Genomic DNA, 13,958 nt, shown 5'->3' with positions numbered 1-13,958 from the left:
ATCTGACCAGTTTTATGTACCATGAAGGATCAGTACCATCACTTATTAATTTATATGGTATATATCTCTCAATTTATATGGTATATATCTCTTTGAAAGCATTCCACAACTTTTCTAAGCTTACATGATCAGATCAGAAGGAGTGCAAACTCTCTCTTAAAAAGGCGTTAAGAGCATTTTATCAGCTTTTTTAAATAGATATACTTTGTGTTTCTTTTTATGGTTGTAGTAGTTACAGTATTCAGCCTAGCAGCTACTGCCTTGTGGTCGCTAATCCCTGTATTTATCACGATACTCACTATGTGTCCAGGATTATTTGTTGCTAAGAGGTCAAGTATGCTTTCGCAACCATTTACGCTTTGAGTGGGCTCATGAACTAATTGCTCAAAATTATTTTCTGAGAAAGCATTCAGTACAATTTCAGATGACGTTTTATGCCTGCTGCTGGCAGGATGTCAAGGGTAGATTAAAGTCACCACCAACTACAGTTGTATGTGTGGGGTACCTATTTGAAATGAAACTCAAGTTTTCCTTGTACTGTTCAGCAACTATATCTTCTGATTCGGGGTGGGGGGGGGGGGGGGGGGGGGGTGGTCAGAAAATGACCTAATTGTCAAGTATAACCTCTACCCATACTATTTTGCAGGAACTATCTACTTCAATTACACTACAAGGCAAACTATTTCTGACAGCAATAAATACTTCACCACAAATTGTATTTAATCTATCCTTTCTGAACACTGTTAGAGCGTTAGAAAAAAATTCTGCGGAACTTATTTCTGTCTTTAACCAGCTAACTGTACCTATAACTATTTGAGCTCCAGTGCTTTCTATTAGGGTTTGGAGCTCTGGTTCTTTCCCAACACAGCTACGACAATTTAAAACTACAATACCGATAATTTCTACAACTAACTTGCTGTGTTTTACCTGCCCCCTTTTAGAAGGACACCCATTCTGTGGTTGCCTGATGACCTCTAACCTAAAAAACCGCCCAGTACTTTCCACACAGCCCCTGCTATCCGTGTAGCCGTTTCCTGTGTGTGGTGGACTCCTGACCTATCAAGCGGAACACGGAAACCCACCACCCAATGGCGCAAGTCAAGGAATCTGCAGCCTACACAGTCACAGAACTGCCTGAGCCTCTGATTCCGACCCTCCACTCAGCCCTACACCAAAGGACCACAGTCGGTTCTATCGACGATGCTGCAGATGGTGAGCTCTGGCTTAACCTCGCAAGCAAGACTGGCAGTCTTTATCATTTCCACTAACCGCCCAAAACTAGAGAGAATCTCCTCCGATCCAAAGCAACATACGTCACTGGTACCAATATGAGCCACCACCTGCAGTTGGCTGCACCCTGTACTCTTCATGGCATCCAAAAGCAGCCTTTCCACATCCAGAATGACTCCTCCCGGTAAACACATGGAGTGCACACTGGCTTCCCTCCCTTCCTTGGCAGCCATGTTCCTAAGGTGCCCCATTACACGTCTAATGTTGGAGCTCCCAACTACCAGCAAACCCACCCTCTGTAAACGCCCAGCCCTTGCTGACCGAGAAGCTTCCTCTGGAACAGACACATCATCAGCCACAGATAATGCCCGAAACCAGTTCATCAAATGAAGCATCAATCACATTCCAAACTGCCTTTATCTTGTTTTATGAGTGCTTTATTGTGGTGTTAATTGCTCTTGTTTTGCCTATTTTTATTATTTAATACTTTACAGTTTTCAGCTTCATCCAACTGTCTCACTTCCTGCAGCCTCTTACATGACTCTAATATTTCACTAGTAATGCAGTTTGTTTGATTCTGCAGCTTTTATTGTCTCTCTGCTTTGTAACATGTTTTATACTCAAGATCTATGACATTTTTGGAGACTGAAAATTTCCCCTATGAAAATCAATATGAATTCCGCAAACACAGATCTTGCAAGACCCAGCTTGCTCTGTACCTCCATGAGATCCACAGCACTGTAGACGATGGTGCTCGAGCTGATGTTTCTTGAATTCAGGAAGGGATTTAACACTGCCCCAGACTGTTGGCTGGTGAAAAAGGAGAAGGAGAAGGAGGAGGAGGAGGAGGAGGAGGAGGAGGAGGAGGAGAAGAAGAAGAAGAGAGCTTATCAAGTATTGGACCATATTTGCAACTGGATTCAAGATTTCCTTGCAGGCAGAACTCAACACATCACTCTCAATGGAACAAAACTGACAGATGTAAAGATAATTTTCAGAGTACCTCAAGGAAGTGTATAGGATTGTTACTGTTTACATTGTATATAAATGATATAGTAAATACTGTTGGAAGCTCTTTTAAGACAGATCAGAGATGATGCAGTTGTGTATAAGAAAACAGCAATACCAGAAAACAGTATCGATTTCTAGAATGACCTGTGGAGAATTGGTGAATGTAGCTGGTTCTGGGGATTGACCATGAACATAAATAAATGTAACATATTACACGTACATGAGAAAAGAAATCCATTATTGAAGACAAACTGCTCAAATGAGTATTTATAGTAAAATATCTAAGAGTAACTATCCCAAGTGACCTTAAGTTGAATGATGGCATAAAACAAATAGTAGGAAAAGATGCCAGATTGAAATTCATAGGAAGAATCTTAAGGAAACAAAGGAAGTGGCTGAAAAGGTGCTTGTTTGAATGATTCCTGATTATTGTTCATCAATATGGGATCTTTACTCAGTAGGACCGATAGAAGAGATAGAGAAGATCCAACAAAGAGTGGCACATTTTGTCATGCGATTGTTTCGTCAGTGTGAGTGTTACAAAGAAACTCAATAAACGCCAGTGGCAGACATTACAAGAGACGTTTTGCATCATGGAGTGGTGTACCATTGAAATTTTGAGTGAGCACTTCCACGAAGAGTTGGACAACATCTTACTTTCTCCCATATGTGAAATGACCATGACAAGATGGTTCAAGAAATTAAAGCTAGTAGAGGGGCGTAACGACAATTGTTCTTCCCATGCACCATTGGCAAAAGAAAATGGGTGGGGGGGGGGGGGGGGGGGGGACCAGTTAGTGGTGCCAAAAGTATCCTCTGTCACACACCAAAAAGTGGCTGACAGAGTATAATGTAGAGATAGATGTAAGTAGTTTCTCAAATTCACAACTCCCATAGCTAAATTTGCCGCATAGTCATTGTGCTATCCTGGGTTTGTAGCTCCATAGCTTTGTTTAATGTTTGACATATTGAAAAACAAACAAAATATTTATATAATGTTTATTATTATTATTGTTATTATTATTATTATTATTTGACAGCACAAAACCAAAACAAATATCAGCTCCAATTCAGTATTAATTTGCCACCATACTATTTATCAGAATTGAAGATAAACCATGTCATCTGAAGCTTAAAAACCAATGCACCACTTGTCATCCCTGTCACTGCTAGACCTTTTGAATCTAATTGAAAACTGCTCACCTTCAGTTGAGATGGTTTCTTTCATTGCTGTGGTTTGTGACAGAATGCAATGTTTCTTTTAATCAGTTAATCATTTGCACCATTTCAAATAACACTCAAGACTAAGACTCAGCATTATTCATTGGATCAAAACAGAATTTGGGGACCCTGACAGATGCAAATCATGATTACAAACTGTTGATTGAACCCAGCAAGATAAAGATGACAAAAACCTACAAAAATGAAAATCACTTTAACAGTTTGAAAATAAAAATTAGTTAAATCAACAGCAAATTCAGTCGTCAAAAGTGATAGATTTGTGACAGAATTGCTGGGTAGTATATACTTTCAAGAGGTAAAATGTTTAGCAGTGCTAATAGACACAATTAAACTAAAGATGACGTACTAAAAACATCTCTCCCCTCTCTGAGGAAGGAACTATTAGTTCCAAAAGGTACAACAATAATGTCACTTGTATATCTGTCTACTGGCAGTACTGCACATTTCACCAACTGAAGGTAATTAATGGCCAGCAATTCTGTCTCATTTACATCTATAGTACTATATACCAAAAACCTTGAAAAGTTCTTGACAATTTTAGCAAAAATCTCAGAAAGTTCGTGACTGACTTTTTAAAGTATACATCCCATATAAATATTTATGTACAAAAAATATACTCCTATATGAAGAAAAGTCACGATTTAACGTTGTTACCAAAAACCTCAAAATGTTCGCAACCGATTTACTTCACAATTTTACACGATACTGTAATACATGTTTGGATGGACATATGCTACACATTTTTTAAATATATGTGGCTTGTAAGTATATATAAACTACATAAATGGGAAATTTTTTAACAAAAATCTCAAAAAGTTCTTGACAAACTTACTTCCACTTTTTACACAATCTAATAAACATTCAGATATGCATAGGCTATATATCTTTTAATATATATGGTATATAAATATATACCACACAAAGGGGAAATGTAGCTAGCAAAAAACTCGAAAGGTGCTTGGCTGATTTACTTCAAATTTTTACATGATACTCTAATAAACATTCGAACAATGGAAAATTCAGGATGGATTGTTGTATGTGTGAGTTGCTTTTGCATGAGTGTGTGTGTGTGTGTGTGTGTGTGTGTGTGTGTGTGTGTGTTTTTGGAAGGAGGGGGGGGGGGGGGGGGGGGGGAGTGCACCCATATGTGTGTCTATTGTTGACAAAGGCCTAGATTACACATCTTTTAAATGTATATGGTATATGGAAATCTATATCTAGACTAGTGCCATAAGATAACTCATTGTTTAAGATAGTTACCAAACCTCCAACAGTTATTGACAAATTTACTTCAAATTTTTACGCATTACTGTAGTAAATGCTCAGACAGGCATAGGCTACATGTTTTTTAATGTGTACAGTATATAAATAAATGTGTAATGTACTATTTCAATGAGAATAAGAGGTAATTGAAACTTCCAGGAAATGTTAATAATGTTGGGGTACAGGAAACCAAATGCAGGAACTTAAATCATGTGATGAAAGTTGGTAAGTAGGCTTAAATATAACTACAGAGATTTATAGGACCAAAAAAGAGAGAGATAATTTTAAGCAATTTTGTGTTGTAGCTTAATATGTCTGCTATCCTCTTTTTTCTTGAGAGAGAGAGAGAGAGAGAGAGAGAGAGAGAGAGAGAGAGAGAGAGAGAGAGAGAGAGAGAGAGATTATATTGCAACAATACAAAACAGCAAGGTCATGTTGGCATTTGCTAATGGAAAGGAATGTTGTATATTATATTGCCATGTCCAGCCATCAAATTTTTTGTTGTATGTGTCCTTGGGTTACACAAATAGTATCATGACAGGTTTTGACTTCTTATTAAGTCGTCATCATTACCAGTATTGGTATAGGTGACTACGAGTTCTATATAGTTCAAACAGAAATACCTTATCATCATGACCAACTGATATGCTTTTTCAGAAGTAATGGCAATCAATCACATAAGTCAGTATCATAAGTGAGCAAAATATTCAGTCCTTAGAAAAATGTTATGTAGGGCTATCTGGGCTGAAACCCTACAGGTGCATAATGTGAATGTTAAATTTGGTGCATTTATTACTACAATTAAACATCCTTCTGCAATCAGCTATCTCAATATCTGCCATTTCAACATTCGTATGATGAGTGAAAGTTGGTACCATATTATGATCTTCCACGATTAAACAATTTCAGACCTCTCTCTGTTATCTTCGATTTTGGTAACAGTGTGGTCACTGAATGAATGGATAGAGGATTTCAAACTGATATGAATGCTTCTCTCATTGCTCTCCTTGTGTTCATTTTTGCTTTATCCAGCTTTTGTTTGTCAGTTAGGTTTTGATTCCTCTGGAATCTGTGTTGAAGTTTCTCCTTGTTTACATACCAGTTTCCCAACATGGCTAATTAAACAACAGTGGGTCTTTCCCATCCCTTAGACCTTGCTCAGAACATCATTATCTAAGGCACATTGAATGGTGTTTATGAATTTTTTCCATTTGTGCTTTATGTCTTCATTCTTATCACTGAATATTTGATGCTTACTACTCATATACTCTGCAATTTATCTCCTGTCACACTTTCTAAGCAAAAATATCTGCCTATCTTTTTTAACATTCCTTGTAAAACCCATAGTCATAGTTGCTACCACAGCCTTATAATCACTAATACCTTCCTCTATGTTAACTGATACATGAAGTTCAGGTCTAAGACATTACCATCACAAGTTAGATCTCTATCTATCTACTGAAAGTAATTTTTGAACAAGACATTCAGAATAAAGTCACAACAATTCCTGTCCCTAGAATTACTTTTGGCAGCGTGACTCTCCCAATCTATGCCCCCTACCAGAATGGCATGATCAGGAAAGTTACTAACAATATTCTGCAAGTTCTCTCTGAAGCACTCCACCACTATAGCTCCTGACCCAGGTGGTCTATTAACAGCATCAAATTACTGCTTTTGACCAACCTTTCATGCCTAACTTCAACCAGATTAATTCACATTCAGAGTCCATGACAACCTTGCTAGATATTATTGGTTTTTTACTGCAAATAAATACACCACTACCATTACAGACTAACCTATCATTATGATAAATATTCCAATCTTAATGGGGGATCTGACTTATATGCATGAAATTAAGAATATGTAGACCTCACTGTGAATGATGCAGGGTAGTGGGAAACTACAGCCTTTACATTTCTCAAGAATATGTAGCAGGCAGTGAATGGTTTTATGACAGTGGGGTCACCTTTGGTAAAATATTCCAGAAGTAAAACAGTCTCTCATTAGGCTCTCTGGAAGTAGACTACTTACAAAGAGGAATGGATACAGGAATGAGGAATTCTGCCTTATGCAAGCATGGACATAACAGGAAGAACTGCAACACCACAAGAGGAATGGATAGTTTGCAAGTAGATACAGTGGGAATTAATGAAGTGCAGTGAACAGAAGAACAGGACTTTTGGTCAGATGGGTATAGGGTTATCCACACAAAATAAAATAGGTGTCATGCAGGGGTATGTCCAAAAGTGAATAAGACCCTAAGAACACAAATGAGTTACTATAAACAGCCCAGTGAATACATTATCATAGCCAAAATAGATACAAAGTCAACATCCATCACAGAAGGACAAGTTTATATGCCTACTACTTCCACAAAAGATGAAAAAAGTATGATAAGATAAAAGAAATTATTCACAACATTAATGGAGATCAAAAATTAACTATGATGTGGGACAGAAATTTGACATTAGTTACTGGTAGAGATGAAAAAATAGTATGATAACATGGACTAGGGAAAGGAATGAATTGGAAGCCACCTGACAGAAATTTACGTGGAGCATAATATAATCAGTTCTTCAGTTCTAAGACTTTGTTTAAGATCATGAAAGACAGCAATATATGCAGAAGAGATCTGGAGACACAAGATGAATTTGTATGGGTTAGGTAATGTCAATTCAGAGATTTCAAAATCATATTTTAAACTGCAAAATATTTCTAATGACAAATGCAGACTCTGACTGTAATTTGTTGGTTAAGAACTGCAGATTAAAAGTGAATAAATCATGGAAAAGTAACAGAAAGCAACACAGTAGAATGTGAATGAGTAGCTTTGAGAAATGGTACTGTGAAGGCAGCAGAGGAACACGTAGGCAAAAGGACAAAGAAAAATAATGCTCAAAAGAAATCCATGGTTACACAAAACATTAAATTTAACTGATGGAAGGAAAAAATACAAAAACACAGCAAGTGAAGTAAGCAAAAGAGAACAGTGATTTATAAAAAATGAAACAGAGAGGAAATGTAAAATTGCAACCTAAAGGAAAATTATTGGCGAAAAGAGAAGCAGATGTATGAATAACAAAAGTCAGATGACAATCCAGTGCTAACCAAAGCAGGGAAGGCTGACTGGTGGAAAGAATATATACAGGGGCTGCACAAAAAATGAACTTGAAGACAATATTACGGAGATGGAAGGTGAAGATGAGATGCGCACAGTTTCTGCAAGATTTCTGGTTATTAACTTTACATAGTTACGTAGAATAAGTACTCATTTCGCTACAGCTGCAATGTCTACTTCGACCATCATCAGTTATTTTACTCCCTGAATAGCAAAACTCCTTTACTACTTTAAGTGTCTCATTTCCTAATCTAATTCCCTCAGCATCACCCGATTTAATTTGACTACATTCCATTATCCTCGTTTTGCTTTTGTTGATGTTCATCTTATATCCTCCTTTCAAGACACTGTCCATTCCGTTCAACTGCTCTTCCAAGTCCTTTGCTGTCTCTGACAGAATTACAATGTCATCGGCCAACCTCAAAGTTTTTACTGCTTCTCCATGAATTTTAATACCTACTCCAAATTTTTCTTTTGCTTCCTTTACTGCTTGCTCAAAATACAGACTGAATAACATCGGGGAGAGGCTACAACCTTGTCTCACTCCTTTCCCAACCACTGCTACCCTTTCATGCCCCTCGACTCATAACTGCCATCTGGTTTCTGTACAAATTGTAAATAGCCTTTCGCTCCCTGTATTTTACTCCTGCCACCTTCAGAATTTGAAAGAGAGTATTCCAGTTAACATTGTCAAAAGCTTTCTGTAAGTCTACAAATGCTAGAAACGTAGGTTTGCCTTTCCTTAACCTTTCTTCTAAGATAAGTCGTAAGGTTAGTATTGCCTCACGTGTTCCAACATTTCTGCGGAATCCAAACTGATCTTCCCTGAGGTCCGCTTCTACCAGTTTTTCCATTCGTCTGTAAAGAATTCACGTTAGTATTTTGCAGCTGTGACTTATTAAACTGATAGTTCGGTAATTTTCACATCTGTCAACACCTGCTTTCTTTGGGATTGGAATTATTATATTCTTCTCGAAGTCTGAGGGTATTTTTCGCCCGTCTCATACATCTTGCTCACCAGATGGTAGAGTTTTGTCAAGACTGGCTCTCCCAAGGCGGTCGGTAGTTCTGGAATGTTGTCTACTCCGGGGGCCTTGTTTCGACTCAGGTCTTTCAGTGCTCTATCAAACTCTTCACGCAGTATCATATCTCCCATTTCATCTTCATCTACATCCTCTTCCATTTCCATAACCCTCTATATACTCCTTCCACCTTTCTGCCTTCCCTTCTTTGCTTAGAACTGGGTTTCCATCTGAGTTCTTGATATTCATACAAGTGGTTCTCTTCTCTCCAAAGGTCTCTTTAATTTTCCTGTAGGCAGTATCTATCTTACCCCTAGTGAGACAAGCCTCTACATCCTTACATTTGTCCTCTAGCCATCCCTGCTTAGCCATTTTGCACTTCCTGTCGATCTCATTTTTGAGACGTTTGTATTCCTTTTTGCCTGCTTCATTTACTGCATTTTTATATTTTCTCCTTTCATCAATTAAATTCAATATTTCTTCTGTTACCCATGGATTTCTACTAGCCCTTGTCTTTTTACCTATTTGATCCTCTGCTGCCTTCACTATTTCATCCCTCAAAGCTACCCATTCTTCTTCTACTGTATTTCTTTCCCCCATTCCTGTCAATTGTTCCCTTATGCTCTCCCTGAAACTCTCTACAACCTCTGGTTCTTTCAGTTTATCCAGGTCCCATCTCCTTAAATTCCCACCTTTCTGCAGTTTCTTCAGTTTCAATCTGCAGTTCATAACCAATAGATTGTGGTCAGAATACACATCTGCCCCAGGAAATGTCTTACAATTTAAAACCTGGTTCCTAAATCTCTGTCTTACCATTATATAATCTATCTGATACCTTTTAGTATCTCCAGGATTCTTCCAGGTATACAACCTTCTTTTATGATTCTTGAACCAAGTGTTAGCTATGATTAAGTCATGCTCTGTGCAAAATTCTACAAGGCGGCTTCCTCTTTCATTTCTTCCCCCCAATCCATATTCTCCTACTATGTTTCCTTCTCTCCCTTTTCCTACTGACGAATTCCAGTCACCCATGACTATTAAATTTTCATCTCCCTTCACTACCTGAATAATTTCTTTTATCTCGTCATACATTTTATCTATTTCTTCATCATCTGCAGAGCTAGTTGGCATATAAACTTGTACTACTGTAGTAGGCATGGGCTTTGTGTCTATCTTGGCCACAATAATGCGTTCACTATGCTGTTTGTAGTAGCTAACCCGCACTCCTATTTTTTTATTCATTATTAAACCTACTCCTGCATTACCCCTATTTGATTTTGTATTTATAACCCCGTATTCACCTGACCAAAAGTCTTGTTCCTCCTGCCACCGAACTTCACTAATTCCCACTATATCTAACTTTAACCTATCCATTTCCCCTTTTTAATTTTCTAACCTACCTGCCCGATTAAGGGATCTGACATTCCACGCTCCGATCCGTAGAACGCCAGTTTTCTTTCTCCTGATAACGACGTCCTCTTGAGTAGTCCCCGCCCGGAGATCCGAATGGGGGACTATTTTACCTCCGGAATATTTTACCCAAGAGGACGCCATCATCATTTAATCATACAGTAAAGCTGCATTTCCTCGGGAAAAATTACGGCTGTAGTTTCCCCTTGCTTTCAGCCGTTCGCAGTACCAGCACAGCAAGGCCGCTTTGGTTAATGTTACAAGGCCAGATCAGTCCATCATCCAGACTGTTGCCCCTGCAACTACTGAAAAGGCTGTTGCCCCTCTTCAGGAACCACATGTTTGTCTGGCCTCTCAACAGATACCCCTCCATTGTGGTTGCACCTACGGTACGGCCATCTGTATCGCTGAGGCACACAAGCCTCCCCACCAACGGCAAGGTCCATGGTTCATGGCAGAGTTAGAGGAGCAATATGTCTGCTTAAATTTTGCATGAAACTCAAGAAAACCTTTAAAGAGACACACCAAATGATGCAGGAAATTGCACATGCCAATCAAAGAATGACTGTCTGAGAGGTTGCAGGAGAATGTAACATTTCATTGCATCGCATCATGAATTCCTGACACAAGATCTTGAAATGCATTGTGTTGCCGCACGTTTGTCCCACAGCTCATCATGAGTTAAGACCAGAAAGACCTTCCCCTTGCAATCTATGAAGAGCTTTTGCACCACAAAAATGAGAACGAGATATTCCTTGCGAGGGTCATAACTGGTGAGGAGATGTGTGTCTACAGTTATGATGTGGCGACCAAGGTTCAATCTTCACAGTGGGTCAGGAAAGGTCTTCCAAGACCAAAAAGCTCACCAGGACGGGTCAAATGTCAAAGCCATCCCAATAGTTTTCTATGACGTTGAAGAATTAGTTTATCATAATTTCGTGACACAGGGACAAACTGTTAAATCAATGGTACTAGTGGGACATATTGTGACACCTTCGAGAAAATGTGAGAGTGGCCTGAAATGTGGTGAGACAATTTATGGCTTTTGCATCATGATAATGCACCCACACATTCATCCCTGTTGGTCCATGACCATAGCACAAAAAATGAAATCACTGTGTTTTGCCTGATCCTCCATACTCTCCAGACCTGGCCCCTGTGGACTTTTTACTTCCCAAGTTGAAAACCCCATTGAAAGGCTGAAGATTTGCAACAATAGATGAGATAAACGAAAATTCTCAGACAGTGCTTTATGCAATCCAGAAAGAGGTGCACCAAGACAGCTACCGGAAATGGAAACAATGCTGGAAGCAGTGCATCAATATGGAGAACAGTATTTTGAAGGAGACCATGCACAATAAGTAAAAGGTAAGCATAGAAAAATTTTGTGGACAATTTTCTGGAATTTTTTGTATGGACCTTGTACCATGATTAAAATGGGGAGTTACATGAACTGCACATTCAGTATAGAATCTGATATTGATTCCATTGGGCCCAGGAGCCTTGTTTAATTTTAGCAAATTTTAACTTTTTCACAATGCCAATGGTATTAACATCAAATAACTAACATTTGCAGAGGTGTGAGAAGAAAACAGGGGCAGTGCTTCTTAGTCTTCCTTAGTAAAGGAAAATTTTAAAACATTTTTGCATTGCTACCCAGAATTTCAGTTTCTGCATCACCTATGAATGTTTGTGCCACTGACAGCCTTTGCCTGTAGCCAGAATTCTTTTACATTTTGTGAGATATCTTCTGATGAAATTTTGCTGTTATAGCCATTGAACACTTCATGCATTGACAGCTACATGTGTTTCATTTAGAATCTCTCTATTCCCTATGCATTGTTTTACAGCTGTTATGCAATAATCTCTGTTTCTTTAGACGTTTCTTTACAGTGACTGTATACTGTGAAGAGTCACGTTATGAATCATATCTGTCCAGTGCATGGCCTACTATTCTTTTAACCCTGACCCACAGTTTTCTACTTGCTTTTGCCCAGAGGCAAATGTTCTGAGTTCCTCTGTGAAATACGACATGACTGCCTCTTCTCTGAGGAAGTAAATCTTCCTTCTTGTTTTAATTGTCCTTTGCACATTAGTAATCACTGTTGCTAAAACTATCTAATGGTCACTGTTACTAGTCTTAATGTGGATATTGTCAAAGAGACGGCAAATGGGTCTAATACATATACTATCTGTGGGCTTCTGAATAATTTGTTCTAGATCTGAATCCTCCGCCCCCTTCTCCTCCTCCACTTCCACCACCACCACCACCACCACCACCACCACCATCAGATTGTCTGAACTGCACTGGTAGGAACTGTGGTATAAGATGGTGTACTTCTTCAGAACTCAGTCACTAGTACTTGTGGCTCTTCCCTTCTCTTCATTTGTTCTCATGTCAATCTGTTTCTCCACCAGTTTTGTACTTCTCACTAATTCACTCTATACCCCCCCCCCCCCCCCCCCAAAAGAAAATCACTTTAGTAAGAATTATATCTCTATAGACAAAAGATTAATGTTTAACATCTCACACATTAGAGACTCTGGAAGATATTCAACTGTGTCATTTTGAAAGGAGACACACCAGAATTTGTCTTAATGCTTTATGGAAAATTAAATCTGGACTGCCAGATGGGATCTGTGCCTCTGTCCTCCCAATTGGCAAGTCCAGTGTGCAAATCAATGTGCAAACTCCCTTGGCATATATCTATGGCAACCATCATCTGCACTTTCTCAGCAATCACATTATTCTCTCTCTTTCTGTTGCAGTTCTTTGTCCCTTCTCTCTCTATATCATAATTTGCAACTTGGACTCGAATCTGTCTGCACAAGAGATAATTTTATCTGGTTCCATGTTTCTATCATCTTCACCTTCTGTCCATCCCTCCCCTTAGCCTTTTCTTTTCCTTTTCCCATGTTGCTCCTATTACCTCACTTCTTCCATGTTTATGACATGTTCCACACAAGACCACCATTTACCCTGCTCAGGGAACAGTACTGGTGCAATGAGTGGCATCTGTCTGTGAACTCTGAAGAACAACAAAGGTTTGCAAAATGAGGTAGTCCATTCAAGTTTTTGTTCATTTTCTTTGAGGTTTCCAGTGCCAACACTACCAGTAGTCATCTTTACTCTTTCCATACTATAACATTTACATGTTTGGTATTGCCTAAAATAGCTGAATATCATATGCTGCTATATAGTAGTTCTATGGCTACAGAAAGTATATGATTGGTCGGCACTACAGTCCTTGTAGAACCTTGGCCTCCTTGTCACCTGCTTCAATTCTTCTCTGTCCATCACTTTCCTTCTTCAATTCCGGACTCCCACTGCTTTGAGGTCCTTCTCCATATATCCAAACCAATTTTTCCTGGGTCTTTCTCTTCTCCTTTTCCCTTCGGTCTTTCCTATAAACACTTTTAGTTTCTGGCACTCTCATCCTGTCTTATTCTTCCTTGTTTGGTTTCCACTGCAGTATTCATCTGTCCAAAAAGTGTCTGTAGTTCTGTGTTTGTCCTTGTTCTCCAGCTTCTTCCCTCTCCCTTTGCCCAAAAATATCTCTCAAAATCTTCCTTTCCCATCTCAATAACCACCTTCCTCCTTTGTTGTCATAACCCAGCCTTCCAGTCCATACATTACTATAGGTCTTAATATAATCAACAAT

At 38.8% G+C, this 13,958-nt stretch overlaps 1 protein-coding gene across 1 annotated transcript in view; it reads left to right on the top strand.

Annotated features, from left to right (window-relative positions):
* The window catches only part of LOC124616468 (piggyBac transposable element-derived protein 4-like), a 48,749-nt gene extending 36,093 nt beyond the window's left edge, over nt 1-12,656 (top strand). Inside the window, exon 4 of the mRNA XM_047144777.1 lies at nt 12,517-12,656. Coding sequence (XP_047000733.1) covers nt 12,517-12,656 — 140 coding nt within the window. The remainder of the gene's footprint in view (nt 1-12,516) is intronic.
* Nucleotides 12,657-13,958: the final 1,302 nt, after the last annotated feature.

Source organism: Schistocerca americana, chromosome 5 (assembly GCF_021461395.2).
Source record: "Schistocerca americana isolate TAMUIC-IGC-003095 chromosome 5, iqSchAmer2.1, whole genome shotgun sequence".
NCBI lineage: Eukaryota > Metazoa > Arthropoda > Insecta > Orthoptera > Acrididae > Schistocerca > Schistocerca americana.
Note: the sequence above shows the minus strand (reverse complement) of the source record. Positions and strands in the feature narration are given on the sequence as shown.